Source organism: Pipistrellus kuhlii, unplaced genomic scaffold (assembly GCF_014108245.1).
Source record: "Pipistrellus kuhlii isolate mPipKuh1 unplaced genomic scaffold, mPipKuh1.p scaffold_m20_p_2, whole genome shotgun sequence".
NCBI lineage: Eukaryota > Metazoa > Chordata > Mammalia > Chiroptera > Vespertilionidae > Pipistrellus > Pipistrellus kuhlii.
This window is the reverse complement of record NW_023425515.1, coordinates 183346886-183367640: the sequence shown is the minus strand read 5'-3', so window position 1 is coordinate 183367640 and position 20755 is coordinate 183346886. Positions and strand designations below refer to the sequence as shown.

The window sequence follows — 20755 nt, the reverse complement described above, 5'->3', positions numbered from 1 at the left end:
TGCTGGTGTGAGGCTCGGTTGCTACCCTGGGCACTGGGAGGGAGGCTTAAGAATGACAACTGTTGAGTGTTTACAAGGCAGGCCCAATCTCGGTATTTTGCAATACGTATCTGACAGGTCCTGGGAGCCTCAGAGGCCCGGGTTCAAATCCCTGGGCCACCGTGTACCGGTTGTCCAATCGTGGGCATGTTATGTAACTTCCGTGAGCCTCAGTTTTCTAGTCTGTAAAGTGGGGAGAATAATAGCACCCACCTCCAAGGGCTGTTGGAAGATGAAATGATTTAATGTATGAAAGTTGCAGTGCAGAGCCTGGTTCATTGTGAAGGCTATGTCAGTTTTAGCTATTATTGCATTTTGTGTAATCTTTGCCATCCAGCTCTGAAGTGGGTATTATGACCCTATTTTGCAGATAATAAAACGGAGGCTGGGAGTTGGGGCTAGACACAAAGCCCAGGTCAGTGTGCAAGGGGAGGAGCTGGGATATGACTCCAGGCCTTCCAAGGGCCCAAGCCTGTGTGTTTAACCGCTCTCCTCGTCAGCCTCCACGGCCACACACTGACCATGGCCTTGCTTTCCACGCGGACCCAGGGAGACTGCGGCAGGGCTCAGGGAGGGGGAGCCATTGGCCCAGGGCACCCAGAAGTCCTCCCCAAAGGCAGCTTCCTGAGTCCAGCCCTGGTCCATCCTGGCAGATGTGGAGGCGGGGCAGGGGGAGCACAGTGGATCTGCAATGTCTGTGGCTCATTCCCACGTGGCCAGTCCGGGAGCTGCCAGGAGCGAGAAGCCCCAGCGTGTCCTTTGTCTGCGAGGAGAACAAGGAGACCTGAAGTGCAGTCCTGAACATGCCCAAGGCCCTGTGCGTTTCCCCAGAGGGAGCAGTTTTATCTCTGTGTTGCATGTATGCACACACATGTGCACACACACAAACACACCAGGCATGCATACACACCACACACACACCACGCTACACACAAACACACCAGGCATGCATACACACCACACACACACACACACACACACACACACACACACACCATACCACAGCATCCATGTACAACTCCCGTGAAATGCACAGGGACCCACATTCCTGGACCAAGACTTGTCCACTCCTCACTGAAACATGAACACATGATCCCCTCCCTCAGCACACGCCCATTTTCCTAGACACACCCATGTACACTCCTGAACATCCACATGACTGATGCCTTCATACCCTGGGGATACACACGCCATCATACCCACACACCCCTGCCTCATTCACCTGAGTGTTCCCTGAAACCATCAGAAGTAACTCTTACACACACACACCTTAAGACAGGTGTCCGGACACACCCCTGACATGCATGTGCCTTAGAAATGCCCGTGTTTGCTCACACATTGACCTCCATATGTGCTGACACCTCCCAGGGACCGTCTCTCCCATCCACTGACACACAAGCAGCCTCGGAGTCTCACGTATGCACACCCCCCCCCCCCCACCTCTGTCTCTGACAGTCAGGACCCTCTCCTGGGGCTGCCCCCCAACAACCTTTGGGAGCCAGAAGAAGAGAGTGACCCAGGTGCCCGCGGGGCAGCGATGAACTCCACAGGCCCTCAGCGCCCCATTGGGTTCTGCTCTGCCCCAGCAGGCCCCCAGCCCCAGGAACACCCCCACCGCGGACTCGGAAAAGGTACAGGGCCCTGAGCACCTCCTGTGTGCCGGACATTTTATGGTCACTGATGTGTGTAAGCCCAGCAATGTCGGCGAGGACACGGGCTCTGAGAAGGGGGACATTGACTCAAGGTCACCATGCCAGAGAGTGGCAGGGCCTCGATCTGAACCAGCTCTGCCTGACCCCAAAGTGGAGGTTCTTTCACTGCAGCGGGCCCCAAAGGAAGTGTCAGCGGGGGAGCCCCATAGTGGCAAAGAGACCAGGCTATAGGAACGTGGCTGCAGGTGGCTCCTTACCCTAAAGGCCACCCCTACCTGCCCGCCTCTGGGGAGGCAAATCACTGTGCCTCCGGGAGAGAGGAAGGCAGCCGGACCAGGCAGGCGAGGCGGGGAAGGCTGAGCGCGGGCCGAGGCTGCCATCTGCTGGACACACCAGACCCAGGCGTGAAGGAGGCGAGGAAGAAGGGCGCTCAGGTGCCGTCCCTCCATTCGCCCCAGACGCCCAGGGTCAGGGGCACTCACTTCTTCACTCTCGTCCCCCCTCTGCAGCCCCGTGCCAACGTTCGGAGGAACAGAGGGGGAAGCTGTGGTCCTGAGGGTCAGCTGGGGGGCAGGGGCAGGGCTCTGAACCTCTGCTCATGCCCAGCGCAGGGCTAAGTATCATGGGTACATCTGTCAGACAGAGACCTCACACTGCCCTGCACGGAGCTAGTGGAGCCCCTCCCCGCCCCATCTACAGAGGGGAAACCCGCACGAGGGACATAGGGGGCGGGAATGGGGCCGGGGTTGGACCCTCTGCAGCCCAACACTTCCTTCCTCCATGACTCTAAAGAGAGGAGGGGGCCTCGCTCAGCTCTGCCTGCTCGACCCCACTGGCAACCCCACCAAGACCAAAGGCGGGTGCTGGGGATGGGGGTGAAGAAGAAGAAGCGGTGAGGAAGGAGAGGCGAGGCCCTCAGGGGCCGGGGCAGAGGAAGAGGGGCCCCAGCCTCCCCACCACCCAGCACACAGGCCGGAGGCTGGGGCCCCAGGGAAGTGGGGGTGTCAGAGGTTTGCTGAAGGCCTCAGGGAAGGGGGTGGCCTGGCTGGAAGGAGACCCAGAAGCCGCCGGCTCTGGAGCCAGAGAATTCTGTCCAACACAGCAGGCTGCCTGCCATCAAATCTTGCCCATCCGGGTGTCCGCCCCCTAACTAACATAGGGGGGTGGGAGGGGGTATGGAATTTTCTAGATTAAGTCCTGCCACTTGACCAGTGCATATATGAGGATGGTTTCTGGGGGCAGCTAAGCAGAGGGGTGAGAGCAAGGGCTTTGGACCCCCAGACTCCACTCCGGCCGTGACTTTGGGCCGAGGCCTGCACCCCCCTGAGCCTCAGTTTCCCCATCCGTGAGGAGGTCACAACTTCCTCCTGTGACACTGAGAAACAGCTGAGTCTCAGGCAGAGCGAATGCCGCAAACGGGGACGGCCAGGTCAGGGGCTGGCCACACGGAGGGGAAGTCTGCCCGGGAGGCTCGTGTTTACGGACACAGACATACACACACCCTTCCCGGATCCGGAGTGGGGACCTTCCCTTACGACCGGGGCGGAGGGCACAGGGTGTCACTGCGGTCAGCCTGGCTCAGCACCCGAAAGAAAGTACTGAGTCAGGGAAAACATGGGAAAGGGGATGTGGGACTGGGGGGAGGGGGAGGGGGAAGGAGGGGGCCGCCCAGTCCGCTCCGGGCCCTCCTCGCTCCGTCCGCTCCGACACCGTGTCCTCCTGCCCGGGAGAGGGAAGCAGATCGGAGGGCGCCTCAGGGACCAGACCAGAAGCCTCCCACCCCAGGTGAGCAGGGCTCCTGTCCGGGTGAGGGCAGCGGGGAGCGTTTCTCCCACCCCCTTCCTGAGATGTGGCCCCAGGGACAGCCTGATTGGTGAGGAAGGAGGGTCCCCATCCTCTCTGAGCTCAAAGAAGTGACCCCACTGCGCCTCCATCATGTGGTCCCAAGGGTGAGGGGCCCCGGGAAGGGAGGGAGGTTCCTGAGGGCGGAGAGGGGTGAGCCCTGGAGGGGGACGGTGAGGAGGTGGGCGAGGGGCTGGTGGGCCGACAGAGCTTTTGCCACCCACCTCCTTCCCCAGGATGGACAGGGGCACCAGCACCCTGCGGCCCTGCCTCTGGCTGAACCTGCTGCTGCTGCTGCTCCTGGCACTGCCCCTCGGGGGCCTGGCCGCCACAGAATGCTACGGCATCCCGGGAATGCCCGGCATGCCCGGGGCCCCAGGGAAGGACGGGCATGACGGGCTGCAAGGGCCTAAGGGTGAACCAGGTGAGTGGGCTGGCCTGGCGGGGAGGGGTCACCTAGGGCCTAGGGGCAGGGGGCAGGAGTGGAGGGGAAAGGTTGGCAACTAGATGGCAAGGAGTGTGGTCCCTCCTGCTGCACTGCTCCCTGGACAGAGAGAGCCCAGCGCTCACAGCAGGTATAGCCCCTCTGTCGTCAGGGCCCAGGCCTCAGACCCGCCCCGCCCCCCAGAGTCCTCATCTGATGGCAGGGAGAGGGACAAGCTCCTGCCCCACAGGACAGGATCTATGTGTGACCTAGAGTGCTAGGCTCCTGTTTGGTCAGCACCCCTCCACTTCTTGCCCTGCACCATGGGCCCTTGGGGAAGTGGGGGGGGGACCCCCATAGTGAATGAAGCCAAAGCACAGACGAGCCGAGTTCAAATCTCAGCCCCACCACTTCCTACTGTGTGACCTTGTGCAAGTGACTTGCTTAATAGCCAGAGCCTCAGTTTCCCCACCTGTAAAATGGGGAGGTGGCAGTGCCTACTGCGCAGGGATGCTATGGTGATGCCATTTAAATATAAAACAGCACCAAGCTGTGGTCAGCATGGGATAAGTGTAGGCTATGGTAGGTGCTGCTGTTGTCATCACTGTTTTCATCAGAAATCTGTGCTCCCCGGGGTCTGGTAGTTGGAGGGGTGGGGAGAGTGGAGTCAGGGCCACAGGCACAGGACCTCCTGTCGGAGATTCCACGACAAGCTCCAGCATGAGGGGGGTGGGGGGGCCTGACACTGGGCGGGACTGGAGTCTCTGGTGCCTCGTTTGAAAGTAGGAGCCTATCTGGGAAGCGGAGCGTGTCTGGAGGTGGCACGTGTGAGGCGGGGGTGGGGGTGGGCAGAGGTGACTGGGAGGCAGAGGTTGGGGGGTGGGGGCCTTGGAGAGGAATGTCCTTAGAATTCCCTCCCTATCAGCTTCCCTCCTGGCAATGGAGTGGAATTTTACCAGCATCCCAGCAGGAAGTCTGCAATTCGGGGTGAGCTGCGTGAGAATCCTGGGGGTGCCATTTTGGGGGAGCCTGAATCTCTGGCCTCCTTACTGCCCAGGGTGCCTGAGGGCTACCCATTTTTGACCTCCTACTTGTGCCAGGCCCGGTTCCAAATGGCGCAGATAAAATTGTTAACTCCTTTGGAAACGAGGAAACTGAGGCCAAAACCCGTTGAAGGAGTGATGCACTCCCGTTTTATAAGTGTCAAAGCTGAGGTTCAGAGAGATTGGGTAACCAGCCTGAAGTCGCACAGTAGGATCCTGTCCAGCTCCACAGGTCGTTCCCTTCACTGCTTCTCTCCCTGCCTCTCAGGTCCCCTGCCCCCTGCAGAGTCCTGCCCTCCCAACCAAAAGATGAGAGTGGGCCCTGCTCAGCCATGGCAGGGCCCTGACATAACTGAGTCCTTACTGAGAGGCGCCTGCATCCTCCCACCCCACTCTCCCAGCAGCTCGGTGGGATCCCCCCCATTATGCCCTTATCTCAACTGGTCAACAGAGGGAGGTCACACGGCCTGAAGCCTAGGTCTATTGGGTCCTGAGCCCCCACTCGTAACCCTGGACCTAAAAGGCTCACAAGTCATAGAGGATCTGTCGCAGAGAGGTTTGCACAGACTACCCCCTCGTAGGAGGAAGTCAGAGGAGGAAACGGCCATGGGGGCAGACAAGGGTGGTCAGGGAGGGCTTCCTGGAAGAAGAGTCTGGCATCAGGCCCTAAAAAATGATCATGGTTTGGACCAGAGGAGATGAATCTCACAGACGCGCAGATGATCAGGGCAGTCACACGCGAGAATCAGACAATCCGGCTGCAACTCAGCTGGACTTGACTTTGAGTCTAAACTCCGCCTCACACCAGCTCCATGGCCTCGGCCGAGCTCTGGCCTCCGTGGCCTCATCTTCAACACGAGGGAAGGTGAACCAGGGGCTGACCTGGGCTGAGTGGGGCTGGGGGAGCTGGAGAGAGAGCAGCCCCCTTAAAGGGGCAGGCTCCCTTTGGCTCCATCCAGTGGTTCCCATGTGCTAAGCTGGCTAGAGGAATAGATACAGGTTTTGTAGGGCTCGGCAACTTATAAAATGGCGAAGGCCCTCTTTAAGAAAAATAATACAAAATTAGGGATGCATTTGAAAGGCAGGGAGGGGTGCTACACAAACCTACACATGCTGCAGAATTGTATTAGAACCACACACGCGTGCGCACACACACACACACACACACACACACACAGCACGTGGGAAAGGGGAGCCATGTGGATCACACGGAGGTCGATTTCCCGGTTTGATGTTGTGCTTCAGCTCTGCAGGATGTGCCACTGGGGGAAAGTAGGTGAAGGGCATATGGGACCTTCCTGACTTTTTTTTTTTTTTTTTTTTTACAACTTCCTTTGAATCTATAATTATTTCAACATAAAAATGTTGAAAAAATTATAAATATAAAACCAGGCAAAGGGCCTCGAAGAAGCCAATGCCAGTGAACAGGGCCCGAAACAAGTTTCCTGAGCTTTCCGGGAAATCTGCCTGTGACCAAGCTTCTTCTTTTTGTCAAGAAAAACGAAGGACCTAGGCTTCTGGGTGAGGCCTGAATTTGTTATCATAGGGCTCTAAATAAAGTTTTTTGTTTTTTTTTAAAGTCGTGCAGGCCCAACAGATGGCCTCTGAGGCCATGTGCTGTCTGTGGGCTGACAGTCTTGGCCTCTGACACTCTGAGATCTTGCCCTGGGCACCTCCTGAGCCGGCGAGTCCTACCCACCCCAGCACGAATGTGGAAACTGAGGCCAAGAGACAGGTGCCTTCACCAAGTTCTCAGGGCAGGTCTGTGGGAGGGGGTCTGCTTCCCCTCTGGCCACCCCTTTCACTCCCTGCACACTGCTCCCAGTGGACAGCACATCTGGGGGAAGAAGGTTTCAGAGAACAAACGCCTGGAGTGTGTCCCTGGAGGACAGCCCCAGGGTCCCTTTGCCCCGTCCCCTGCCCCATCACTTCCCACCTGCTCTCTCCCCAGGAATCCCAGCCATTCCTGGGACCCGAGGACCCAAGGGTCAGAAGGGAGAACCCGGCATGCCTGGCTTTCCCGGGAAAAACGGCCCCATGGGCGCCTCCGGGCAGCCGGGCACTCCCGGCACCATGGGCCCCAACGGGGAGCCGGGAGAGGAGGGCAGATACAAGCAGAAGCACCAGTCGGTGTTCACCGTCACGCGGCAGACAGCGGAGCACCCGGCGTCCAACAGCCTGGTCAAGTTCAACACGGTCATCACGAACCCGCAGGGGGACTACAACACGAGCACGGGCAAGTTCACCTGCAAGGTCCCCGGCCTCTACTACTTCGTCCACCACACGTCCCAGACGGCCAACCTGTGCGTGCAGCTGTACCGCGACGACGTCCAGATGACCTCCTTCTGCGACCACATGTCCAACACCAAGCAGGTCAGCTCCGGGGGCGTGCTGCTGCAGCTGCGGCAGGGCGCGCAGGTGTGGCTGCGGGTCAACGACTACAACGGCATGGTGGGCACCGAGGGCTCCGACAGCGTCTTCTCTGGCTTCCTGCTCTTCCCCGACTAGGGGGGCAGGCCTGCCCCCCGGCCCCGGGCCACCCCACCTCTCTCAGCGGCTCTGCTGGGTCCCTGCTCAGGCCGTTCTCCCTGTCTCATGGACGCCTCCTCCAGGAAGCCCACCCTGACTGCCACCCCTTCTCTGAGTTCCTGCAGAAGTCACTCCTTTGACGTTTTACTGACACCTTCCCTGTTATCATTCTTTCCCCTAAGTCTTGGAAGTCTGAGAGATATACAAATAAATGATTTAAATCGATAAATATGCGTGGCTCTGATTTCTCACGGCCGCCTTGGAGAAGCAGGTTGAAGGCTACAAGAGGTCGCCCAGGGGCCGTCGGCTCTCCCTTGTTTGGGTGAGCGGCACTGCTGTCAGGGGAGGCACCAGTGCGCAGGTACACAGGAGTGTGTCTGAATGCCCAGACTCAGGTTGACCTAAGTTCAATCACAGGAGGGGTTTGGGCGCAGGTAAGCCCAGCATAGATAGACAAAGAGCAGGTATGTAATGAACTGGTGCTGAATTAGTGAGTGAACTGGGGTGGATGAGTGAATGAATGAATACCGTATTTTTTGGACCATAAGACCCACTTTTTTCCCCCCAGAAGTGGGGGGGAAAAGTCCCTGCGTCTTATGGTCCAAATATAGCCTACACATATACTTTTAAAAAAAAGTTTTTTTACTTGCCCGGCTCTGTGTGGTCTCTGTGTGCTTGCCCGGCTCTAAAATGGTTTTAAATGCTGCTGTTTACTTTACAGGGTTGATTACATGTGTTTATGACTGTGATGTTGGGTTTTAATGCACATAAAATATTTTAGGACACTATTTGTTTCAGAATCTTTTTTTCTTCATTTCCCTTCTCTAAAAACTGGTGCGTCTTATGGTCCGGAGCGTCTTATGGTCTGAAAAATACGGTAAGTGGAAAAATGAAAGAGAAAGAGAGTAAATAAATGAATGAATAAGAACATCATAATAGGTAACGTTATTTTTTTAAATATGTTTTTATTGATTTTGAGAGAGAGAGAGAGAGGAAGGGAGAAGGCTAGAGAGCTAGAAGCATTCATGAGAGAGAAACATCATGATTGGCTGCCTCTTGCACGCCCCCTACTGAGAGTCAAGCCCGCAACTTGGGCATGTGCCCTGACCGGAACCCAACCGTTGACCTCTTGGCTCCTGGGTCCACACTCAGCCACTGAGCCACACCAGCAGGGCAATAGCTAACATTATTGAGCACTTACTATGCACCAGGCATGATGCTAACCAACCTGTTAAATTAGTTAGCAGCATAACCAAGTTCTAGGTCAGCATGAAACCATTCGGAATCAGAGAAAGAGAATCTGTCTTCCCACGTCTTCCGACTCTGGGAGCCCTGGCCACCGCCTGCGAGCTGTCAGGACTTCACTGTGATGCTCCTGGCGGCCAGGCTCAGCCCCCCAATCCTTGCTGGAGGACCCAGAGGCCGTCAGCGGCGTTGCTTTCACTGACCATGAGAAGGGGTTGACCAGGGAGACCCACTCAGACCTGCGACAACCTGCCCGGCCAGGTCCCATAAAGCCCCACAGAGCTCACGGAGGCTCTGCCCGGCTGAGGTGGGCCACATCAGGAGCGGCTTGATCCCAGCTCCACCACCATCTCCATCGGCTTTCCCACGCTTATTCCTGAAAGGGGCTGTTTTTACCTCCATCCTCTGCACTCGGTCTTCCTTCATCCTGGGGAGCCCCCACCCACCCGCTCATACACATCCTCCGTCACCTCGATGCGGTCAAGAGTCAGCACAAGGACCACCTCCTCCATGAAGCCTTCCTTGATGCTCCCCTTTATGTCCCCACAGAGCCCTCCACACACTTGGACCACAAACGCCTGACCCTTTGAAGTCCAAGTTCCCAAACCTGGAAACGCAATAAAATTACCTGTAGACTTATTTACAGAATGCACACACACACACACACACACACATACACACACATACACACACATACACACACATACACACATACACACACACACACAGATTTCAGGACCCAAAGCTTTTTTTTTTTTTTTTTTTTTATAAATGTTCAGGGAAGACCGAGCTGTGGGTGAGTGGGCGGTTTGCCAGGTAAGGCCAATACACGCAGTCCACCAGCTGGCTTTTGGGCATTTATTCACTTAAAGATCTGCCTCCCCAACTGAACGGGAAGCATCCTTGAGGCAGGGCTGCTTTGTCACATGCCTGCACATACCCCGTTTCCCTGAAAATAAGACAGTGTCTTATATTAATTTTTGCTCCCAAAGATGCGCTAGGTCTTATTTTCAGGGGATGTCTCATTTTTCCATAAAGAAGAATATGGTACACATTTATTGTTAAATGAAAATAAAGGAAATTTATTACCTGTATACGGTACGGCAGTACGGTAGTTGTCAACACAAACCAGACAAACTGTGAATCCTACAGTATCAAGAATTTACTCATTTATTCAATGACAATCATGTCATCATCTTCTGGAACATCATCATAACAATCCAATTCCTGAATTTCCTGGTGAATTTCTTGTGACTCCATTTCTTTCAGAATCAGTGGACCAAATCTCTCATGTTTAGCCTGGGGGGCCTTATTTTCGGGGGATGCCTTATATTTCACTCAGAAGGAAACCTGTAAGTAGGTCTTATTTTCAGAGGATGTCTTATTTTCGGGGAAACACAGTAGTAGGGGCAGGAAAAGTGGTAAGACAGGAAGGAGGGGCAGGAAAGACACACACAGAGAGCGAGGACAGAGGCGGGGCCGAGAGCCCAGCCTGGTTTACGGAGTCAGGGTGCCTCTGGCAGGGACACAGCCAGGTCACAGGGTCACAGGGCCGCTCCGGCCACAGCTCCCGCCATCAGCACTTAGCAGTGCAGTGTGATACATCTTTCCTCTCATTTCTCTCTTGTTTGAAAAATCAATGTGCCATTTTTGTAGGCCACAGTGTCAGACCAGAAGCCTGGACTTTGGAAACGACCATTTCGTGCCATTTCAATTTCCATAATTGTCTTCCTGCTGTCATTTTGTCAGAAATGACAGGCCTTTGAAAGTGCCAGCTTATCTGCTGGGCTGAGAGGGATCAGGGGAGGGTCTTTATGGGACGCAGGAAAAGAGGGTATGGGGGTGGGACAGGAGCCAGAAGGAGACACCCCAAACTGTCAGGAGTCTCTCCCACCAAGCCAGCAATTCCAGCGGCACAGAGACCAGCTGGTTCCCACTCGGGAGCCAAGGCACAGAGACCCCCTTGCTCCTGATCCCTAGTCTAGGCCTCCCCTCTTCCAGGCATGGCTCCTCCGTCCCCGGCTCTGAGAATTCTATCTTCTCATATAAATCATACTGTCCCAGTTTTGCATTGTGCCCACCAAGGGCTGGGCACTCTGCTGGGCCCCAGATATGCAGGGTTACCTCACTGCCCCCCACAGCCACCCCATGAGTGGGTGCCCATGCCCCCAGCACATAGATGGGAAAACAGAGATCGGTAAATGCGCCTGAGGCCACATACCCAGAAAAAGGCAAAGCTGGGATTCAGACTCTGGAGAGGCTGACTCCGAAGCCATGCCTTTACCTCCTCCCTGATGATTCTTCTTTTTTTTAAAAAAAATCCTCACCCAATGATTTTTTTTAAATATTTTTTTATTGAATTCAGAGAGGAAAGAAGAGGGAGAGAAAGATAGAAGCATCAATGATGAGAGAGAATCATGGATCGGCTACCTCCTGCACGACCCCTACTGGGGATCGAGCCCACAACCCTGATGTGCCCCTGACTGGAATCAAACCCAGGACCCTTCCGTCTGCAGGCTGACACTCTATTCACTGAACCACACCAGCTGGGGCATCACCCAATGATTCCCACACACACACACTGCTTCCTGAACCAGCCTAGGCTGGGGCCAGTGATCAAACCTGCTATCGAGGAACATGCCCTTGACTGGGAATCGATCCCACGACCCTTTGCTCTGCGGGCTGGCACTCTAAACACTGAGCAACCAGCCAGGGTTTTTTCCCCCTGCAGATTCTACCCCAGGTTTAAGTTCATCTTCTCCCATTGCCATCAGCCACTGAGTGACCTCAGGAACCCTCAGACGGAGCCCTGGACCTGCAACCTGCCAACCCCCTCTCCCTGCCCAGAATCCACCCAGGCCTGGGTCTCCTCCACACCCCGGCTTGGGCCCCTTCGGGTCCATAGTTGGCTGCGCCCAGAGACCTTTGGTTTCATCCCTCTGCTCTGTCCCTGCCACCCACCGCCGTTCACCATTTCCAGGAGCAGCACCCACACGCCCAACAGTTTTCTGTCTCCGAGCACAGGTGTCAGGAAGGGCCGCCTGACCTGCACCAGCTGCTGTGCCTCCGGGCAATCGTCCCCGAGTGGGCGTCCCTTGGCCTGAGACGTAGCCGCAGAAAGGGCCGCTGGCCGGTGTCAGGGGCCCCCGCTAAGTCCCACACCCACCACGTGCACGAGGTCTGGGCTCCGGCAGCCACACGGGAGCAAGAACCACGTGCCATGTCTCCCCAGTAGAAGGGGTGCCCCCTGGGGGCGGGGACCAGGCTGGGCTGCTTGCGGCTCAGTCTCCCAGAGCAGGGCACCTGCAGGCTCACGGCAAGCGTCTCCCACCCAGGCCTCATGTCCCCATAGTTAGAACGAGGGGATGGATGGGCTGGGTGACCTCCAAGGCCCTCTCCAGCTCGAACTTGGTGTGATTCCCCGGTCAACAAGCAACAGGTCTGCCCGGTTTGGCTCAGTGGATACAGCGTCGGCCTACGGACCGAAGGGTCCCAGGTTCCGTTCCAGTCAGGGGCGCATGCCCGGGTTGCAGGCTGGATCCCCAGTAGGGGGCGTGCAGGAGGCAGCCGATCCATGATTCTCTCTCATCATTGATGTTTCTCTCTCTCCCTCTCCCTTCCTCTCTGAAGTCAATAAAAATATATTAAAATTTAAAAAAAACAAAACAAACAAACAAACAAAAAAAAAACAAGCAACAGGCCCCTGCCTGTGCCTATAATTACCCTCAGCTTCACGCCCCGCTGGAAGCAGAGGGAGGGGTATCAATAAGTAATGACCACATTTAAAATTCATTTTTCATGATGAGATTATTTTTTGAAGACAGGGAAAGAGCTGGGGTGCAGAATGAGGAAAAAGCAGAAGAGAGGATCCCAGCAAGGAGATGCCTGGGACGTGGTGTGATATTAACAACTCACAGGTGGTCTGCCCTTGACGGCTCACCCTCCCTTCCTCCCCCCTGTCCCCCTCAGCGCCGCGCAGTCCCTGGAGCAGGTGCATTATGGTCCCGCCATGTGACGGAGGGAATGAGACTCCTGTGGGCTCCCCTGGCTCAGTGCCTTCAGCTGCCACGTGGCAGAGCCAGGCTGGGAATCAAAGTTTATGTCTCAACCCCAGCGCCCAGGCCCCAGGCCCCAGGCCGGCCATGCTTCCGCCTCACTGAGGAACATCCCTGTTCCCCTAAAGGCCATGAGGTCAGAGGTCCTGGCCCCGAGCCACCCCACCCGCTGTGGACATTCCCCAGAACAATCCGTCCTCCCCACGGCTGCTGAGCTGGCGAAACCGAACTGACCACTGTCCTCCCCGTTTACAGGAAGGCCCTGCCGATGGCAGAAACAGGACCTGAAACTGCCTGAGGGCAGCAGGACCCCGTGAGAGCGGGGTGACAGGAGGGGGGCCGGGCTGCGGGCCCCGGGGGGGGGGAGGGGGCCACCCAGGGAAGGCCCTTCCCTTCTCTGGGGAACGGAACTTCCGCTTTGGACTGAGAGCATCAGGCTCCCGGCTCCCGGTCCCACTGCTGCCCGGCCCACCGGCATCGCCAGCGGCCTCCCAGGACACCCGGCTCCCAGGTGAGGAGGGGGCGTGGTGCCTGGGGGACTGGCCGGCGGGACCCATGGGGTGGCGGGTGGTGATTCCCAAAGTGCAGACCTGGCACCCCCTGCCTGGGCCCAGGCCTCGGGGCTGAATCTCTCGGGAGGTGAACTTGGAGACCTGACTGCCCGGGGCCCAGGGGGTGGGGAGGCGGCCTCAAATGGGAGCCGCCAGCCTAAGGTGAGTCCCGCTTTTGCCTCTGAAGCGCTGGTGAGGATCTGGGGCCAGTCCTGTACCTCTCAGCTGGGTACATCAGAACCTCTCAGGGGTCTTCTGTGCCCGAACGGAGGTCAAGGTCACCCAGTGGTTAGCCTACTACCTGGGTCAAGATGTCAGAGGCAGATGGATGGCAGGACCCAGGTGCCCCTCCACCCAGCCCAGCACCCCCAACACCTGCCTCTTCTTATTCCCATGCATTCTCTGAGAAAGCTCAGCATGACTCTTCCAAAGAAATCATGGCTCTCGCAGGTGAGGGGTGGTTGGTTATGAGCTGGCACTGAGCGAGCTCAGCATTTGGAAAGAAGGGGGTGGGATCAGGCCCCGCCCCGGGGGCCTTCTTGTTCTATAGGTTCCGTCTCACTTAATCCTCTGGCAGCCCTGTTAGGTAGAAAGGAACTTTGCCAGAGAGGTCCGGGCTCTTGTGTGAGGCCATGCAGGGAGGTAGCAGCAGGAGGGGGAAGGGTTCAAGGTCAAGTGGGCCTGACTCCAAGTCAGGGATCAAGGCGTCATGGGGTAGGATGGAGATGGAAGGGTCAGCGATGCAGGAAAAACACAAGAGTAAGGAGCAAGGCCCCGAGCCACCCCACCCGCTGTGGACATTCCCCAGAACAATCCGTCCTCCCCACGGCTGCTGAGCTGGCGAAACCGAACTGACAGTGAAGGCGGGAGGTGGTCAGACCAGATGAGTTTTATGTCTACATCCAGGTCTGAGACTTAAATGAGCCAGAACTCAAACCTTCCCACTGTCCCGACCCACCTCCCACTTCCCCAGGAAACCTGAGTCTCATCAAATCTCAGGACCTGCTCCCCCTCTCCCACCCCCACCCACTCGCTCTGAGCCCAGCCTCTCAAAGGGACCTATCCTCTTGTACTTTTCCAACCACCTCCCCTCCTGTCCCCAAACTGGGGGATTCTTAGATGATGGTGATTGTTTTAAAAAATAGCTAATATGCAGTGAGCATTTCCAACAGGCCAGACTCTGCCTAAGCCCTAACTCACCTGTCCTCCCACCAACCCTGTGAGCTAGAGATGTGTTAGCCCCATTTGTGGGAGAAACTGTGGCCAGAAACTTAGCTCTGAGCTAAGACGTGGCGGAGGCCTATGTGGACCTGGCGTTGCTTTTCTTAGGGCCTCCAGGCCCCTCACCACGGGGGTGTCTGCCGCCCACAGCACCAGTAACAGCAGTGATAAGAGCGTCCTTCACTGGGCACCAGCCGGCGCACGGCTCTCCGTGCAGCCGGTGCATGAGCTCCCCCTGCTGGCCGTCAGGCTCCAAAGCCCAGGTTTCCACCACCAGGTACCGCAGCCTCTTGATGTAACACCTGTGAGTATTGAGGTCTAGTAGGCTCAGGGGGGAAGGGGGGGTCGGGAAGGAGAGGGGGGGAAGCTGTAACCTTGATGGAGGTTCTCGCTCTCTCCACGCTCAGTTTCCTCGTCTGTAAAATGAGAAACCAGGGATGCTTTCTCGAGAGGCCGTTGTAAGAACCAAATCCAATGCAGTAACGGCATGAGAAGGTCTGGCACCGAGCCTGGTGCCCGCTAAGTGCCTAACGCACGGATTGTTCGAGTTGTCAAACTACCGTTTGGTAAAACCTCCAGCAAGGGAGGGAGCTGATGCTCATTTAAAACTAAAAATAAGCAGATGCCCTGACTCGCCCTGTTCTGAGCCGGGCAGAGCCCAAGCTGGTCCCTGGGCCCTGGTCACAGCCCCAGGCAGCCTCCCAGCCCAGAGCCTGGCATGAGGCAGGAGCCTGGGCAATGGATTGATTGGAACCAGAGGAAGGGGGTGAGGCTAGTTTTGTGATCCCCGCAAAGCCTCCGTGTGCCAAATTCTGGGCAGGCCCGGCCTGCGTGCAGCGGAGATGGAGGAGTTAGGCCACGGCCCCGCCCGTAACAAACTCCCAGGTAACTGTGGGCGGGCTGCTGTCTGATGTTGGAGCCTCCGTTTCCTCATCCGCAGGATGGGGAAATGATCACAGCCCGCTCTCCCAGAGTGCTATGAGGATCAGACCACAGCGGCAACAAGTCTGATCAGACCATAGCCGCAGGCCCTGGCCGCGCCCCCACCCCCCCCCCCACCCCCGGGTCACTCTGTCCGCTCCCTCTCTGCTGGCCGCTCTCCCCCCTGCTGGTCCTCCCCCTTCCAGGCTCTCTCCTGCCTCTGGCCTCTGCCTCCACCGTCCTTTCCCGGAACATTCGGTCCTTTCTGTCCCCTCAGGTCCCAGCCTAAATTTCACTTCTCAGAGACACTTCCCCTCCCCCCACTCCATCTACAACGTTTTCCTGGTGGGAGGCCTCCCCTCCTCAAACCTGCCCTCCTCCCCGCCCCAGCACAGTCCCTCTCCCTCCAGGCGGGCGCTGTCCCTGCTGCCAGAGCACCCGTCACCCGGCCCTAACCATTCTGCTCACCTGCACGTTGGCCTCCGTGAAGGCAGAGCCACATCTGCCCGGTGCACTATGGTGTCCCCAGCGCCCCGAGCAGGACCCGCTCAGGGGACACGGGCACGGCGGAACGAAGCCACGAGCGAGCCAACGAATGAATGAATTCGTTAGCTGATTGATTCATTCGCGCGAGGCGGCCCCACAGTAGTTAGTAACTACCCCATCTGCTTGTCCCCCCAACTCCCCACGCAGGAAGCGGCGAAGACTGTGGCCATGAAGACGCCGAGGGGCGGCCTCCCGGCGCTGCTGCTGCTGCTGCTGCTGCTCCTGGGTCCTCCTGATGTCTCCCAGGCCCAGGACTGCACCGGACCCTCGGCCGGGTCCATCCCGGGCATCCCGGGCATTCCTGGGTCGCCGGGCTCTGACGGGGCCCCTGGGACCCCGGGGACAAAGGGAGAGAAAGGTGCTGTCTACTCTGGGGACACACAGGGGTCACTGGTCGAGGCCCCACCTCCTGCCGCCCAAGCCCCAGTGGCCCTCCCGCCTCAGAGGTTCCAGAAGCACTCGGTGCCCATCCGCTGGCTGAGCCCTCGCAGCCACTGGCAGGAAGGGGATTCTGGTTCCCGTTGCACAAAGGGGCCCCGCAGATACTGAGGCCGAGACCAGAGCAGGGAATCTCCGACCGCCAGACCCAGGCAGAGAGAGGGCACCCCGCAGGCACATGGCCCCGGTTCCCTGTGGCCTTGCCTCCCTGCTGGCTGCTTCCTTCCCTGTGAAATGCGGACAAGGGCATTCTGGTGGGGTTGCCACAGGGTGCAAAGTAAGATGACCAGACGCCCCGCTTTTGGCGGGACAGTCCTGATTTTTAACAATTTGTCCCACGTCCCACGGCGTTTATAAAAAGTAAAAGTCCCGATTTTTGGAAAGAATTGGGATTTAAAAAAAAAAAAAAAAAAAAAAAAAAAAAAAAACACACACCTCTGGACGCGGGACAAATTGTTAAAAATCGGGACTGTCCAGCCAAAAGCGGGACGTCTGCTCACCTTAGTTTCAAAGACTTCCTGCCATAAAGAACCTTTCCCCGACCCCCGAAGTCTAGTTCTTCGTTCATGGACCCATAGCCAAGCCCTCTCCCCAAATCGCCTCATTTATCCTCACGAGGCCACAGAACCTCGGCACCCCCGCTTTACTGAAGAGGAAGCTGAGCCTCGGAGAGTCTGACTCACTCGAGGCGACACAACTAGTAGGGCATGTGTCTGCCCCGAATCCACGTTCTCAGCGCTGCCACCCTACAGGGAAAGAGGTTTTATCTTGTGTTGTGCCGAACCCAGGGCCGTGGCTGCTTGGCGTGGCCGAGTGGGAGGATTCTAAGGCCCAGGCCCAAGTTCCCCCAGAAAGACGGCGTGATGGCTTAGGGGTGTCCGCCGTGCGGGAGGGGGAGGGAGCACAGCGGGCTGACTGTGTGCGCTCATGCACTACCGGCCTCCAGGCTTACCCTGGACCGGGGTGCTGGGTGAGCGCGTGAGGAGGGCCGGCCTGTCCTTAGGGACCCCATGTGTCAGTCCGAGCACATCACGGGCTCGGAAACTGGGCTGGAAAGGGACGTGGAGGCGCTCTGCCCATCCCCCTCCTTTTCACCGAAGGGAGGGAGGCTAAGACCCAAGAGGAGCAGGGCCCTGGCCAAGGTCACTCGGCCGGCTCCCTGCCTCTCCCGTCTTTGGTTCTTGGCAGCGATCTCGGCCTCATCTCTCCTCTCCCTGCTCTTCCAGGGCTGCCAGGGCTCCCTGGAGACCACGGCGAGTTTGGAGAGAAGGGGGACCCGGGGACTCCCGGGAAGCCAGGAAAAGTCGGCCCCAAGGGCCCCGTGGGCCCCAAAGGCGCCCCAGGGCCCCCCGGCCCCCGAGGTCCCAAGGGCGAGTCGGGAGACTACAAGGCCACCCAGAAGGTCGCCTTCTCGGCCGCCCGGAAGATCAACACGCCCCTGCGGAAGGACCAGATGATCCGCTTCGACCACGTGATCACCAACGTGAACAACAACTACGAGTCCCGCATAGGCAGGTTCACCTGCAGGGTGCCTGGCCTCTATTACTTCACCTACCACGCCAGCTCCCGCGGGAACCTGTGCGTGAACCTCATGCGCGGCAGGGAGCGCATGCAGAAGGTGGTCACCTTCTGCGACTATGTCCCCAGCACCTTCCAGGTCACCACGGGGGGCGTCGTCCTCAAGCTGGAGCAGGGCGAGAGCGTCTTCCTGCAGGCCACCGACAGGAACTCCCTGCTGGGCATCGAGGGTGCCAACAGCATCTTCTCCGGGTTCCTGCTCTTCCCGAACCCGGAGCCGTGACCTGTGGGCCCTGACTCCTCCCCCACCCCACCCCCTCACCCGCCAGCAATGCTCACTGTACCCCCAGCACGACCCCTACACGGTCAGTCTCCTTGGAGGTTGTGGAGTGAATGAGCAAATAAACTCTTCATGACCAAGGGCCCGTGGTCTAATTCAATTCTGCATCCCAGCCCCTGGCACATAGTAGGTGCTGAGAAATGCTGCTTGAATGCCCGTTGAATGAATGGATGAATGAATGAATGAATGAATGAATGAATCAATGGCCTCTGACAACAGGAATTCGTTCTAGTTGGAGGTGACTGGAGGGCCAGGCTCTGTGTCCATCTCTGTGACAGCCACACGGTGGGAGATGGGGAGGGAACACCATCTGTTGAGCACCTACTATGCTCTCAGCACTGAGCTAAACACTTTCCTCCTTCTGTCATGAATCCTCAAACTTATCCTTGGAGACATGGTGCATCGCGCCCAGTTTACAGAGGAGAAAACTGAGGCTTGGAGGGACAGAGTGTCCTCCATTCCACAGTATGGCCAGGATTCAAGGGCAGGTCTGCCTACGGATGACCTGGGACCTCCTTCATAGCAGCATGACTAGGCCAGCCTCTAAAGGGTTTTCTGCTTAAAATGTCACACATCGCCAAAACCGGTTTGGCTCAGTGGATAGAGCACATGTGTCAAACACAAGGCCCGCGGGCCAAATCCGTCCCGCCAGGCCTTGCAATGTGGCCCGCACCGCGCTGTCATCACTGCACTCCGCTGCGCTTCCATCACAATGACAGTTTATGACTGTTCAGTAAACCATTCGGCCCGCGATTTAGGCTGGATTTTAGATTTTGGCCCCTTCTCTGATTGAGTTCGACACCCCTAGGATAGAGCATCGGTCTGCAGACTCAAAGTCCCAGGTTCGATTCCGGTCAAGGGCATGTATATTGGTTGCGGGCACATCCCTCGTGGGGGATGTGCAGGAGGCAGCTGGTCGATGTTTTTCTCTCATCGATGATGTTTCTGGCTCTCTATCCCTCTCCCTTCCTCTCTGTAAAAAATCAATAAAATATATATTTTTAAATATGTCACACATCCCCACCCAAGGTTGTCATGGGGCCCCCCTCCGAAGTCTTCATTGATCCTGGAGCCAAGGCTCCTTCCCTTTTGATTCTCCCCAGGGCTTCCCCTCCAAATAGCTCCCCAGACTGGCACAAGCCCAGCCATCCCATTAGGACAAATGGCTCCGTGGACATGGGATCCAGACACAGATGTCCACAGGCAGGGCTGCCATGTGTCCCGCTGAGCCTCCGGGCCCTGCATCTTTCTCTCCACAGACTGGCCCTATCCCTGCTTGGGCAAGTGCGGGTAATGGGTTGCTTTCCTCTCCGACGACATCCTTGACCTCATGGAAGTGGCATCCATTTCCCAGATCCCAGAAGAGGGAATCTGATTGGTCCTCTTTGGAGCAAGGCTACTCCTGGCCCAATCAGCTGAGGCCAACAAGCAGCAATAATAGCAGCTCAGGATTATTCAGGCAAATGTCTGGCAACTGTTCTCCCCAGGAACAGTCCCAAGGAGAAGGTACCCTAATCCAGTGGTTCTCAGCCTTAGCGAGCCCCCACCGCCATCTGATGGGCTGTTGGACTTTGCATTTCCAAAGAGTTCCCAGCTGCTGGTGCTGCTGGGAGGGGAGCGGGGTTGTGTGACTCTTCAAGAACCACTGTGGCCCTAGTTGGTTTGGCCTGCGGACCAAAGGGTCCTGGGTTCAATTCCGGTCGAGGGCCCGTACCTTGGTTGCAGGGTCAGGGCTCATTCAGGAGGCAAACCAATCAATGTGTTTCTCTCACATCGATGTTTCTCTCTGTCTTTCCCTCTCTCTTCCACGCTCCCTAAAAATCAATGGGAAAATATCCTCAATGAGGATTTTTTAAAAAGTACCGTTCTAATCTTATTGTTCCCATTCTACAGATAAGAACACTGAGACTCAGGGAGGGGGTGCTACTTTGCCATGTGACACAGAAGACCTAGGATTCAGATCCAGGTCCGTTTACCCCGGTGTTAAGCTCTGTGCCCTGTTCCCCAACCTCTGGGCGGGGGCAGTTCTCAGAGCAACGTGGGCGGGCCCTGCTGAGTGTCTGCCACCTCCTGCCTGCAGCGCCTCATCCCAGCCTCCCCACCTCCGCTCCAGGTTCTGCTGTTGGATTCAGTTCCCCGAAGTGGACGCCCTCCAGGAGAAAGGATGTGCAAACTTTGAAGGCTTTGAAATGTGTTTCCAAATGGAGGGCTGGGCAATCAAAGCTGAACTGCCAGGCGCAGTCCAGGCTTGCTGCCACCAGGGGGAGCCCACTCGAGGGAAGGACAGCCTGGGAGAGGAGTGGGTGGGTGGGTGGGTGGATGGGTGGTCAGAGCTCCTCCGACCTCCCTCTCTTCCCCCCAAGCCCATTCTGCTCCCTGGGTGGGCTGTGA

At 57.2% G+C, this 20755-nt stretch overlaps 2 protein-coding genes across 7 annotated transcripts; both read left to right on the top strand.

The window, feature by feature from the left end:
- The first annotated feature begins 3330 nt into the window (after positions 1–3330).
- C1QC (complement C1q C chain) lies at positions 3331–7758 on the top strand. Of its 6 annotated transcripts, none has more exons than XM_036443963.2 (3): positions 3331–3476; positions 3770–3957; positions 6952–7758. In XM_036443963.2, the coding sequence occupies exons 2-3, from the start codon at positions 3771–3773 to the stop codon at positions 7506–7508; spliced, it is 744 nt and encodes a 247-aa protein (XP_036299856.1). In that variant the 5' UTR covers positions 3331–3476; position 3770; the 3' UTR covers positions 7509–7758. The 6 variants fall into 6 exon arrangements, with proteins under 6 accessions (XP_036299856.1, XP_036299851.1, XP_036299855.1 ...); XM_036443958.2 differs by having other exon boundaries at positions 3341–3467; positions 3750–3957; XM_036443962.2 differs by having other exon boundaries at positions 3350–3497.
- Positions 7759–13188: 5430 nt separating this feature from the next.
- C1QB (complement C1q B chain) lies at positions 13189–18446 on the top strand. The gene is made up of 3 exons (XM_036443964.2): positions 13189–13340; positions 16216–16426; positions 17733–18446. The coding sequence occupies exons 2-3, from the start codon at positions 16237–16239 to the stop codon at positions 18305–18307; spliced, it is 765 nt and encodes a 254-aa protein (XP_036299857.1). The 5' UTR covers positions 13189–13340; positions 16216–16236; the 3' UTR covers positions 18308–18446.
- The last annotated feature ends 2309 nt before the right edge of the window (positions 18447–20755 follow it).

Coding starts and splice junctions, on each gene's coding strand:
- C1QC (XM_036443963.2), top strand. CDS start 3,771: ATGGACAGGGGCACCAGCACCCTGCGGCCCTGCCTCTGGCTGAACCTG. Junction 3,958..6,951: donor AGGGCCTAAGGGTGAACCAG/GTGAGTGGGCTG, acceptor CTCTCTCCCCAG/GAATCCCAGCCATTCCTGGG.
- C1QB (XM_036443964.2), top strand. CDS start 16,237: ATGAAGACGCCGAGGGGCGGCCTCCCGGCGCTGCTGCTGCTGCTGCTG. Junction 16,427..17,732: donor GGGGACAAAGGGAGAGAAAG/GTGCTGTCTACT, acceptor CTGCTCTTCCAG/GGCTGCCAGGGCTCCCTGGA.